The sequence below is a fragment of the Lissotriton helveticus genome, chromosome 2_2 (assembly GCF_964261635.1).
Source record: "Lissotriton helveticus chromosome 2_2, aLisHel1.1, whole genome shotgun sequence".
In the NCBI taxonomy this organism is placed as follows: domain Eukaryota; kingdom Metazoa; phylum Chordata; class Amphibia; order Caudata; family Salamandridae; genus Lissotriton; species Lissotriton helveticus.
The window spans coordinates 288,482,964-288,496,642 of NC_136060.1; the positions used below are offsets into that span (position 1 = coordinate 288,482,964).

A 13,679-nucleotide genomic window follows, 5' to 3' on the forward strand; every position below is an offset into this window, starting at 1 on the left:
TAGAAATTACTCATGAGCATTCAGTAGTACTTTAATTTGGATGCCATTCATTTTGAGAATGTACTATTTTGTCGCAATAGCTCCAGGAGGTTGACATGCATGTCTATTAGTACTGGTACTTTCAAGCATTCTTGATTTGCTCCAGTGTTTGAAATCTCCTGAACAGTTATCTTTATTTGTCATATTGAATGTAAGCTGAGGGGGTGTGGTACTGAAATTAAATTGACAAGTTAAGTATTCATGACCAAGTTTCTTAGCTCTTCCCAGAGAAATATCTTTCAGACAAATCGTACGCTTGCGAAAAGGCAGCATAAAATATCCTTCTCACTGGCAGCATATTTGTCTGTGCTTGGGCCACAGTAAAGAGGCCTGCCCTAAATCTAACTTCTGGGGAGAGCATGGTTTCCTCCACTGACCATATGTTGACTTCGAGTGCTTCTTGTGACCACACGTGCAGACTGAGATCAGAAGGAAATATGTCTGTGCGCGGAGGTGGTGGCCTTATAGTGGCCCTGAAGTTACATCCGTAAGCGACTGAACTGATGCAGTGCCCCATGCTGCCACCTGTCCGTGTGAGAAGAGCTTTAAGCTCACCAGATCCAGTCAGACACCTGCTGGAAAATTTCAAGGTGAGGAACCTGCAGTTAGTCCCTACCAGAAAAGATTTTAACTATGGTAAGTAACTTGTTTTGTTTGTCGCATCTGGTATATTGAAAGCCGCCACCCGTAAAAACGTCGTATCCTTCTCTGTAACAGCATTTACTTTACGAAAGCTTTTTTTTCTTCTCATGAGCTGTTTAATATAGCTGCATGTTTCTTCTACTTTTGGCACAGTTGAGTTTGTAAGAACTCTTTACTTGTGGCACATTCTCAAGCTAGAAGATTGAGGGCTGCCTCTCCATTCTTTAAGAGCTGGGAGAATCTTTGGGTCTCTGCTGCCTGGCTGTCCACGGTCTGCACTCTTGGACAAAAGGAACAAGTTACTTACCTTCGGTAACGATATATCTGTAAGAAACATTAGTTAGTTGTAGATTACTTACCTTAGAATTACCCCTAGGTGTCAGACTGGATCCGTAAAGTTTTTTCGACAGCAGTACCTCTGCGCGTCGGAAGGTGGCATATGTTGGCTCCGCGTTAGTCATTGGCGTCGTGTTGCCGGGATGACGTTGTGGCAGCTACTTAGATGAAGCCATCGCGCGCTGACATCCGTTCTATACACTACTTTCTGCACCAGAAACTCAGAGCCATTTAAGACACTGACCACTTGTGAACAAAACTAGGGCCCTGAAAGGATAACCTTAACACTAGAAATCAGTTCGCAGAACGGGGAGGATGGGTGGGGCGGTAAGGAATCTATAACTAACTCTTGTCTTACAGATATATCGTTACTGACAGTAAGTAACTTTCATCTGAAAAACACGTTTGTTATAGATTCCTTACCTTAGAATGGATACCCAGGCAATACCAACCCCGGAGGTGGGTCTGTGAGCCAAGTTCACACCAGAAAATCCTAGAGAACAAAATGGCCAAAGAAGCAGTCTCTCTGGACTGGACTGTCCAGGCATTAGTGCTTGGTGAACGTGTAACGATGCCCACATAGCCGCCTGACCGATGTCATTCAGAGGAATGCCTTGTCCCAGAGCAGTAGTTGCCCCGGTGGAGTGGGCGTTCAGCCTCACTGGAGGCAAGAGAATAGCATGTTTTGATACACAAGATGACCAATCAGTAGATAGTCCGCTTGTGTACAGCCCGACCTTTCTTGGTACCTACGTACCCAACAAAGAGCTGGTCATCCACACTAACTGTTTGGTGTGATCCAGATAAAAGGAAAGCGCCCATTTTGGGTCTAGACGGTGGAGCCTCTCTTCCTCTTCCGAATGAGGCGGAAAGAAGGTGGGCAAAGTGATGGTCTGCCCGATGTGAAAGGCACTGACTTCCTTGGACAAGAGGGATGGAGGAGTTCGGCGGCCAATTTTGTCCGGATGCACAGACAGAAAAGGAAGCCTAGAAGAAAGCGCCTGGAGCTCATTCACTCATCTGGCAGAGCCACCAGAATGCAGTTTTAAGAGTTAAGTATCAAAGGACAGTTGTGAAGCGGCTCAAAGGGAGCGCACATCAGATAAGTTAAAACCAGATTAAAGTCCCACTGAGGCATAACTAAGGGAATAGGAGGAAAGATGTTATGCCTTTCAAGAAACTATTTACAACTGGGGACTTAAAAAGCGAAGTCTGATCTGGAAGACAAAGGTAGGCAGAGATGGTCGAGAGATAGCCCTTGATAGTACCCAGAGCAGAGCCCTTCTGGGCCAAAGAAAGGAGGAACAGAACCTCAGAGGGACAGAGCGGGGATCCACAGCCTTTGCTGTGCACCGTGCCACAAATTTGTTCCACCGGCAGGCGTATACCGTCTTAGTGGATGGACGCCTGGCTGCCAGAATTACATCGCAGACTTCAGGAGGCAAGTCAAATGACGTCCACTCCCGCTGCTCCATCTCCACGCAAGGAGGTGGAGGCTGGACCAGTTCGGTTCAGGATGCTGCGACAGATCCTCTCGAAGAGGCAAACTGGTCGGAGCATCGATAGCCATGTTGAGCAGCTCAGGATACCAGATTCTTCGTGCCCAATCCGGAGCCACAAGAATGACTTGGGCCCGGTCGTGCCTGACCCCCCCCCACTGTCCAAAGAGACCTTGCACCACATCCAAGTGAAGACTCCATTCGTGTTCCATCATGCACCTGCGCCTGAGAGTCTGCCCTGGCGTTCAGTGAACCTGCCAGGTGTTGAACCACCAGGGATATGCCCTAATGTTCCAGAAATGTCCAGAGGCAATAGGGTCCACAACCCCACCCTGCCCTGTTTGTTGCAGTACCACATGGCGGTGGTGTCAGTGAACACCTACACTAATCTTCCCTGAACAGAGTGAAGGAATGCCTTGAGTGCAAGATGGATCGCCTGGAGCTCCAGAAGGTTGATGTGGAGCTCTGACTCTGGCGAAGACCAGAGGCCTCTGATCTCTGGGGGTCGTGGTCGCACTCCAGGCAAAAGATTCACACACAGTGCGGAATCAGTCACCAACATCAGTCAGTTACAGGAACCACATGCCTTGAAGCTGGGCATCCCTCGTGCACCAGGAGTTGATGGACTCAAAAAAAGAAGTCCACAGAAGTAGAGAAAAAAATCTGTCAAAGTGACTGGAAGTACCGCTCTTCCCGGATCTGCGCTGGCTGCCACAGAAAAAGAGCACTGACGTCCGCTCACGAGGGCGGTGTCTACGTAGCTGCCGCAATGTCATCTCGGTGACACCACGCCAACGATTAACGTGAAGCCGACCAGTGCCCCCTTCTGACGCACAGAGGTACTGCTGACAAACTTTCCAGATCCAGTCTGACAACAGGGGGTAATTATAAGTAAAGGAATCTAAAACTAACTTGTTTCTTTCAGATTAGCATAGTCCTCTCAGGGGGTATTGGAATGTAATGAAATATCTACTTGTCCATGGGGCAGGTTGCTTCATAAATCTACTTGTCTTGTAACAAAATCCACTTGTCCCTTTGTCATGTAGTGCGGCGACAAATTATGGCAGTAATCATTATTTAAGAGCTCGGATATATCCTCTCCTTCCTATCATAGTAGTGTTTGAATACTTGCAATCCCCTTATTTTGGCACGTTTCTGCAGATCTCCCCTCTCTCCCCTCTGAGTGACAGCATTCTGCACTTTCACAGGGAGCATATTGGCACCCAGTCGTTTTATACAGTGCCACTAACTACTATGACATTGTGTGCTTTTTGAGCCCAAAACATTTTTTTGCTTTTGCCTATGTATGTTATAATGGTGAGGCACCGACAGCTTCCACACCAATAAAGTTTTACAAAAACCATGCCAAAATATGTCACACATTGACTAAACTAAAAAGCTGACCACCAATTTCAGACCTACTGGCTTTGTCAATTTTTTTTTTGTTTTCCATAATTTTATTGAAACTGGTTACACTGACTTTTCCATTATGAATATTTTTGGGAAATACTAGCATGCATCAACACATGTTACTAAATGATGCTGCAAAGAAAGGGTATCTGAAATTTTACACTAGTTAGCTAAATGTTTTTTTCCTGCTTTCCTTTTTTATGAACATTTTATTTTGAAAGCAAAGAATAGTCAATCTTGCTTTTCAAGCTTCTGCAAATATTTGCATCAAATCGGAGCATTCTGGGAGCATTATACATAGCCTCATATTGCTAAACTTTGAAAACGTGTGTACACATTTTTATACTGGAGCCACTGTCAATAGTGCAGTCGGAGGATACAACATTTACTTATAGCGCTCACCCTAATAATAAAGGCTTTCAATTAATGAACCATCAATACAAGTTTGAACAGCATTAACTTATGGACAAAAATATAACCTTTACTGCATACAGTGCCCTTCCCTGATCCATACTGTGGTAATGCAAACTGGTAGCCAAAGGGGTTGCGCTGCAGGGGGTTGAGCCTACTTGTCCCAAGGACAAACTACACATGAACACTTGCTGCCCTTGACCCCAAACAATATGTCCTGGGTGTCGGGCTATAGGATTTCCACACCCCTGTCCTCTGGAGAATATCAGTTGCCTGTTGTCTTCTGTGAGATGCCATGGATTAAAAGTGATCTTTTCTTTCATGCTGGCAATATTCTTTTCTTTACATCATGTACTCCTCCTTGTCTTAGAATAGTTAATTTACCACAAATCACCATTGTTTTTTGTGATCTATTCCGCCTGAAGGAATTAAGGTGACGCACAAGTTTCACGTCTTGTCAATTGTTCTCTGCCTCATTTTTTAGTTTAGATTGATGGCATGAGGTGTGAGAAAATATCTGAATTTAACTAAGATTCTCAGTGCCTTCCTCCGAGCCAGAGATGCAGCTTGTCAGTTTTGGTTTTGCAGAATGTCATACTTCCACTTTATCTTCTTTCCAGTCTATGTAACTGTGTTGCTCCCTACTGTTTTTACAGAATGTAGATGTTGCTGAAACTCTGTCCCACCTATGAAACCAGTGATGGTCCTTTTGCATAATTGCAAGCAGGAAAAATATTTACAATTTTGTGCCTTAGCATCACGTCTTCTCCCCTTGAACAATTCAAGTTTTTGCTGACCGAAAATAATTATAATTTCCTCTTCTTGCACTGTGCAACAATTTATAGGTTATGCTCTTTCATGATCTATTTAAGTGCTTCACTGAATGTGTTTGCCATTTGTTAGGGCACCTCTTCATTCTGACATTTACTAATTTCATTGCATTGCTGATTTGTTACCTGTGAAACGTGCTACTTCCATCCCTTGCTGGAAAGGACCTGCATGTCCTAACCTATCCTCAAAGCGTACAACCGTTTTTTCTGTATCTCTAAGCGTCCCCATGGCATTCCTAAAGTCTAACAGTTCTTTCCAGCACCACCTCCTAATCCCAGCAGAGTTCACCAACGACTTGGAAGATGGGTTATCAGTATTGGACAAGAAAAATGACCCAAAGTAATAAGATAATAACTTACAATGGACAAAAAAGTGCAAACTTACATAATTAACTCTTAGATGCATAGATCCGGTATTCAAATTCCAAGAATTGAGAGGTTTAGTTTTTGAGAACTGGTCCAGGTACCATATCTGACAATGTTGTGCAAATGTTTGCCTGTTGAACTTAATAACCTTCTTTTTTTTCTTTTAGACTGTGAACCAGACGAGTTGACTGACTGGTGTATGGATGACAGATGTTCATTTTGTTGCTTACAGAAGGAAACTGTCAGTGTAAGTATCCTTGAAGATGCCTTTTTTTTTTTTCGTGAAAGTATGTATTAGTTTTCAGAGAAGTAACTTGGAATATAAAAATAGATGGTGGGAAGTGTGAGCTTCAAATGTACCGCCATAAATTATTAAACTCCTTTAATATTCTGTTTTTCGCCTTTTTGCTTTCAAAATGATTGAATTTAATGTGCTGTGGATTCGGCAAATTAAACTCATCCCTCATGGTAAGACATTCGGCAGCTTTAAGTAAAATTGTGCCTCTGCAATGAGCTTTTAGTGGCTGAAAACGTCTGTAAAAAAGGCATTATGCTGCTTGTTTTTGTAGGACTTGTTTCTTTAGGGCTCGCACTGCGACGCAATCACGAAGCGATTGTCGCTGTGGAGCCCTATTGTGATCAGTTTAGCTTTCAAGGGGAGACAAGAGACTGTCACTCGCAGCCTGCCGGAATCTGATCAGGTCGCGTGCATAAACGCGCGCTCCGATTCCGGCAGGCTGATCCCCGTCACACGCACATAGACACACACGCAGGCACACAGACACACGAGCACACACACGCCGCCCCCCTCCCCCCTTGCGGGCAGACACACGAGCACACACACACGCCGCCCCCCCCCTTGCGGGCACACACTGACACACGAGCACCCACACGCCGCCCCCCCCTTCCCCCACGAGCACACAGAGTGCCGATCTTACCTTGCGCATCACCTGTCACTTGCAAAAACCCATATCCCTCTGTCTCGAGCGCTGTCATTTGCAGCCTATTGTACCCGGGAAATAGGCATGGCCCGAGCAAAGAAAATGCACCACTAATCCCCTGCCAAACCAAGTTAACCTGTCATTGCGCATGCGCAGTACAGACCCGGCGCAGGCGCACTCCTGCCAATTGCTGTTCGATGGGCAAACTAAGAGTCTGGCCCGGCAGGGAACAGGTAAGAAGCAGCCAGAAGGAGGGGAAACACCGGGGTGGCTCAGGGCAGGGGCAGCGCATTAGAGGGAGGGCAGTTAACGCTCGTGGCTGGCCGTGCACGGGCAACGCTTGTTTCTTTTGCTATAGCAGCAAGCGCGTGACGAGTGGATGCGTGTGTACGTGCACCGGTATATTACTGAAACTGCAGGAGTCACCACCAGCAGCCCCTCACTTGTTTATTAAAATTGGACTTTTTCTGTCCCTTGCCAGTGCTCGTCATTTTCAGCACACTTTCCGTTTTGTTTTTTCATTGTTTACAATAGTGGCAGTGGGAGCCACACACACCACTCGCAGGATGCTGCCCTTGACTGCGTGCCATGCGTGCGTTCCCTTCTATTTTTTTGTCACAAGGCTCTTCTCCTGTTCATTTTATTTCCCTTTCATTTTTTTGTCAGAATGGCAGTGGTGGCCGCCACACACATCACTAACAGGAGGCTAATAAAATCATACATGCCAACATTTCAGAAGAGCAAAGTGGGAGATTTAAAAATAAAAATCTGGAGAATGGGGCCTTGAATTGGGTTACTGACATATATGGCCTTTGGAAGTGTGCTGCTGCAGGATTGGACATTTGAAACGCAAATGCACGTTTTTTTTCTTACCTTTCAGAAGCATGGAGGAGCCCAATGGCAGGCAGAGAGAGGGTAATGCAAGTGTTGTGCACTGGCCTGGCAGTGCAGGCCCCCCGGCCCCCGTGTGGCAGCCTGGGCTGAAACAACTTCCCAGGCACACCCACAGCCCTCCCTCCCCCCATAGTACTTCACAGGTCTTTTAAAGACAATTCCCTTGTTAATAGCGCTTTGTTGGTTTTCACCCCTTCTAGAACACTTGCACGTTACACACTAAATACAAGGCCCTGTCAGTTGAAACCAATCGGGGTTTTGCTTGCAGAAATCGGGAGGCGAGAGACTAGCCTTGAAATCGGTAGTCTCACGCCTGAATCGGGAGGGTTGGCATGTCTGATAAAATGTCCATTGACGTCTGCACTGCAGTCGGTGTGTCAGCTGGATGTCTGGGCATACAAGGTGCTTCTTGTGTTAATTTTCTGCACAACAGAGACGCTGCCCTTGACTGCGCGCTATGAGCTTAGACTCCCCATGACTAAAAAAGAAGGTGCCAGTCTGAAATGCAACTGGTGATTATGTAAAGAGCTCCGATATAAGAGTTCGCACTACATGAGGACCTTGTTTGTTTCTTCATTGAATGACTGAGCAAAGCAGAGAGGATGTGGCATAACTGCCAGCGCAGCCAACTTTGCAGCCAGGGAAGCAGGTTTGGCTCTTGGTGTCGGCTCAAACATCCGGTGATTCCGGGCAAATCACTTAGACTCCCCGTGAATAAAAAAGGTGCCGGTCTGAAATGCAACTGGTGATCATATAAAGTGCTCTGATATACTTGTGGTCGAGTTTGCATTACATAAAACTGCAAATAAATATAAGAGGATGATACAAAAGGAGAAAATGTATATATGTGAAACTACCCTCTTTTTAGGGATCGAATATCCTTTCATTAGAAAAAATTCAATCTTTTCTATCAGAAAAGCCCTTTACAGCAGTTCAGTTTAATCGTAAATCAGAAAGTTTCACTTGTCATGCACCCAAATCTTCTACTTTATGATTTCAAATGATATGCGATAGGCAATTTTTTTCAAGAAATAAACACCATTCAGCGTGCCCAAAAATTGAGTAGACACAATATCAACAATGGTTCTGTTGGGCAAAAGATTTCTTCTAGTTTTCATGTATCATTTCATTGGTTTCTTAATCAGCAGTATCAACTTGCTTTCAATTTATCGAAATATGAATACGCAAACCCAAAACAACCAAAGGGAACTGACTGGTTTCACAAGCAGAGAGCTGAATGACTGACGCATCGCGCTGCAAGCAAGAAGGAAACTGGACGCTGCAACGCTAGTTGGACCGAGTACATCGTGAAAGAAGACATACGCATGAAGAGTCTGCGTCATCGAATTACGAACTAGGATGACCACTGGAACCAGAGTACACTGCCATTGAACCCGTGGAGGTCTGGGTCTGTCCCCATATCACAGACGGGCACCCCAGAGGTGACATCAGTCTTATTCAACCACAATCCCCCAGTCCTGACGAAGATCTGTTGTGACCCACGAATCGGGCGTCATCAGGCGTCATTAGGGTCGAAACGTCGACGGTTAAAGAAGTCTGTGGACCAACACGGAATATTCCACAAGCAATTGCCAACTGTAGTGGCACATAGGAATATTTCCAATTGAATACTGCTTTGGCCGCTTTTTAAACCCCAACTGTTCCTTCACTTGTACATATTTCACTGTTTACAATTTCACTGCACGACAAATCACTGCACTAATATGTCACTATCAATTTTCTCTGATGCGCCGTTGTAGAATTTATAAATGTATATATTGATTTTGTTGTTGTGCCAGACTTTGGAAATGAGTTCACTCATGGGGGCAGAACCTATGTGTGCAGGGGAGTGTGCCATAGTCAGTATGGGGATCAAGTATGAGTCAGGCAGCAACCACTTGTTTGTGTCTTTTGTCCGCCAGCAGCCTTCGTCGTCCTTTAAACCCACCCGTGCCCACTCAGTCAGTTCGTGAGGTGTGCTGGCCGACTGGATGTCCCTAATCGTTTCCCTAGCGTCAGTCCATTTTTCTGCTTGTGACCTGGTCACATACATATGTGTCGTCGTCCTATTCTCAGCTGTGGTTCGGGCAGTGATGTCGGCCAGTGCGTTTCCCTGTCCAACTAAGTCCGTCACCTTCTTGTGTGCCTGGCATTTGATCACTGCTAATCGTTCGGGGAGGAGAACTGCTTCAATTAGGGCGGAGACTAGATCTCCGTGGAGAATGGGTGTGCCGTGGGACGTCAGGAATCCCCTTTCCCTCCACAAGAGCCCAAAATGATGAACCACCCCGAAGGCATACTGGCTATCCGTGTAAATGTTCGCTGTGGTTCCTGCTGCTATGATACATGCTCGTGTGAGAGCAATTAGTTCTGCCGCCTGTGCGGATCGTTGCGTGATACGGGCTGTTTCAACTACTGTTCGGGCTGTCGTTACCGCATAGGCAGCTGAGGTGGTGCCGTCTGGGAGTTTGATACAAGAACAGTCTACCCATAGTTCTCCATCAGGGTCTGTAAAAGCAATGTCTCTGAGGTCAATTCTACTCCTGGTCTGTTTGTCCGTGAGGGTCACACAGTCGTGTATAGGGGGCACATCGGGGTCATTTTCAGGCAAGGGCAACAGTGTAGCAGGATTCAAAGTCGTGCATCTCTTAAGAGTGATATGGGGTGCAAGTAGTCAATTCGTATCCCGTCAGTCGTGCACTAGTCAGGTGTTGAGTCTTGGTCTGGTTCAAAAGGGTGTCAACTGCGTGGGGTACTAACACTGAGTTTGAAAGTACAATTCCCTCACTCTGACGGATAGAGACAGCAGCGGCGGCTACTGCTCGAAGGCAGGCAGGTAAAGCTCTGGCGACTGGGTCAAGAGTGGCAGAGAAGTAGGCACAAGGGTGTTGTTTGGAGCCGATGGGCTGAGTTAGAACAGACAATGCGCATCCCTCCCTTTCGTGAGTGAAGAGAGAGAAGGGCTTGGAGTAATCTGGCGTTCCTAGGACGGGTGCCGAGCAAAGGGCGTCTCGCAACTCCTTAAAGGACGCTTGGCATACGGGGGTCCAAGGGAGTGGGAAGGGAACATCTTTGGCCAACAGGGAAAGTAGGGGTTTTATGACGAGACTGAAATTTGGTAACCATTGTCGGCAAAAAGAGGTAAGGCCCACCAATGAACGGACTTGCTTCTGTGTTTTTGGGATGGGGGTGTCTAGGATGGTTTGGATTCGGTCGGGTGTAAGTTTCCTCCCTTCTTTGGACAGGAGATGGCCTAGGTATGTCACTTGAGGTTGACAGAACTGCAGTTTCTTTTTGGAGACTTTGTGGCCATTCTCTGCAAGAAAGTGCAAGAGCTGGATAGTGGCCGTGATTGCAAGTGGAGTGGTGTCGGCCGCCAAAAGGATATCATCGACATATTGGATCAACGCCACTCCATCTGGTAGCTGGACGGCGTCCAGCTGTCTTTTGAGGGCCTGGCTGTAGATGCTGGGACTTTCAGTGTAGCCCTGAGGAGCTCTACAAAATCGGTACGAACTGTTTTTTAAGGTGAAGCCGAAGAGATAACGGCTGTCTGGATGGATGGGGATAGAGAAAAATGCATTCTTGAGATCAATAACTGTGAAGGTGGTGGCAGTGGACGGGATGAGGGTCAGAATGGTGGTGATGTCTGAGACTACGGGCACTACCACTTTGTTGACTTCTCGCAGGTCGATGATGAAGCGGTACGCTTTCTCATCTCCCTCACCTTGCTTCTTAACAATGGGTAGGATAGGGCTGTTGCAAACATTACTAACCACTTCCTCTACCACTCCTGCATCTACCAGGGACTGAATAATCGCTACCAATGCCTTCTCGCCTTCGGGCTATATCCGGTACTGTGGGAGTTTCGGGAGTATGGCGTCTGATCGAACAGTTATGTGCACAGGATCGATCATCATTCGTCCTACATCCGAGTCGTTTCTGGCCCACAGGTACAGGGGTAGGGTGTCGAGCAAGGTAAGATCAGTGATAGAGTACATATGTCGTGCGGGGCAGGATCTGGACATGCTCGGGTTGTCGTACAGGATGACTCGGACTCCATCTGGGGAACACCTAATAGTAGCTCGGAAATGTTCAATACCCATAATGGCGTCAGGGGAGTTGGGAGGAGAGCAGAAATGTTGTGTCCGTGGGGTTGTTTCCTAGGTCAAAGGAGATAGGTACAGACAGGGGATTAGTGGAGGGCGTTCCATCGAAACCTATCGATGTAATGTGTGAGCCAGACAAGGGTGCCCTTGGAATCAGTCGCTTTGATAATACACTACGTGTCGCTCCAGTGTCTACCAAAAATGGAGACTTTGTACCCAGGACCTTAGCGGTGACGTAAGGACCTTGCTGGTCAACACAGAGCTCGACTGGATCCCTCCCTCGCCCTTGGCAGTCCTATGCAAAGTCGTGAGCATTGTCGCAGCCGGACTGTTGGCACTGATTCTGTCGGGGGCGGTCAAATGTGTTCGGTCTGCCAGGTCGGTTACTGTTGGTGTCGTGGGTGTGCCCTCGTCCCTGCCCTCTTGTCCTGGGGCCATTTGCCATGTCCCTTGTCTCGTTATTCTTAATCGTTTCTCGGAGGACCGGGCATTGAGACTTCCAGTGGCCAAATCCTTTGCAAAACGCACACTGGTTCTCATCGAGGTCTGTTCGTGGAGCGCCGGGTGTGGGTGTGCGGTCTCTAGGGGGTGGATTTCTAGGGGCATTCGACTGGTAGTTTCCCCTATACTGTTCCCTTCCTCTAGGCACTCCCTGTAATTGAGCAATCATCACTCGTTCTTTTAAGTCCTTTTTCTTTCTCTCAGTCGCCCTCTCGTTCTCGTTCTTTTGGTGTTCGTAATACTGAGCCATCTGAAGGATAGCTGCAGGTTTGGAGGCCCCCCAACTACTCTCGCTTGTCTGTAACTTCTGGGAGACCTCTTGTAATAGCCCCTTTACGTAGTTTTGCACGAATAGGTGTTGTCCGGTTGCGGTGGTCATGTCTTGGCCACTGTAGTTGGAGAACACTGTCTCAAATCGGGAGAAATATTCTGATACGTCTTCCTGGGGTTTCTGACGGCAAGCCGTGACTATCGACCAGTCTACCTTTTTCTCTGGGATCAATGTCTTTAGCTTCTGCACTATTTTGTCCGGGAGTTCCAGTATGTCTTTTACAGGTTTCTTACCGGGCTCTCGCTGCCTATCTAGTTCACCGAGTTGATTCCAGGTATGTCCGAACAGATCTGTGTGGTTGGCCTTCCGGATTCGCTTCCACACGTCAGCCGGCAGACATAACCCAAAAAACAAATCAATGTCCGCTAGAGTCATTATGGTTGAGCCCAAGGCTGTACTTAGTTCGGTATAAAATGCTGTCGGGTTCTTTCTTAAATCGGGCAGGGTTTGCCTAAAGGTTAAAATATCTTGTCGATCCCATGGTTGATAAACCCAGTTGTACACAACCCTCCCTTTTGCATCTGCGTGGTTAATATCGTCGTTTGTTCCCTGACCTCTTGGGGGAACCCAGTAGGGGGCGGCTTCTCTGATAGGCATCATAGTGTTGGCTACTTCTAATGGGGGCTCAGCCGTTTCAGAGACTGTGATCTTGACCTCTGGTTTCTGTTCAGTGAGGTGGCAGAAGACCTCAAGCGTTTGCATGAAGAGGTCCGTCACATCATGCTCAGTCCCATCTCCTACATCGACCTTTCTATATAGAGCCGTCAGTTTAGCAGGACCCTTAGTTTGATACCTATCCTCGTATGCGTTCAGGGTGTGGAAGCTGAACCGTAAAATGAAATGCCGTCTGTGGCTACCGGCATGTGAATTGTACATATCCATCGCATATTCTTCGCTCTCCTTCCGTTCTACCAGTGTCTCTGCTATCTTATCAATCCCATCCCGCTCGTCTTTGCTCAGCCTATTTGGTCTGGCTGTTGGCTGCTTGCCAGTCTCGAGTTCATCTGATGTTGTTACCAATGTGGCCGGTGCGAAGGCCGTAAGGGCCGGGGCACTAGCGCTAGGGTCACCCTCGCCCGCACTCAGGACTGGTAGGTGCTGTGCCAGTGGCTGGCAGGGGGCATAAGGAGGGGGCATGTAGATGATCGGAGGACCTAGCAGTAACTCGTCGTTTGCCCGTTGTTTGGAGGGCATCTCTGGGTAGAGCGTAGAGGGGGTCCTAACAGGGCATTGGCCTGTCGACCCTGATTCTTGCGTTTGTGTAACTTCCTCTCTCCTTATCTCTTCATCTAGTTCCTTCGCTGCCAGGTGGGCTGCCTTTCGTAATTCTTTCCCTATTTTTGTTTCTTCTCTTTTCCTTCGTTGCTCTG

General features: G+C 47.2%; 1 protein-coding gene across 5 annotated transcripts in view; it reads left to right on the plus strand.

Annotated features, from left to right (window-relative positions):
* LCORL (ligand dependent nuclear receptor corepressor like) overlaps nt 1-13,679 on the plus strand; it is a 527,585-nt gene that overhangs the window by 68,106 nt on the left and 445,800 nt on the right. For all 5 annotated transcript variants that reach the window (XM_078678413.1, XM_078678419.1, XM_078678416.1 and 2 more), the window contains exon 3: nt 5,701-5,780. In XM_078678413.1, coding sequence (XP_078534539.1) covers nt 5,701-5,780 — 80 coding nt within the window. The remainder of the gene's footprint in view (nt 1-5,700; nt 5,781-13,679) is intronic.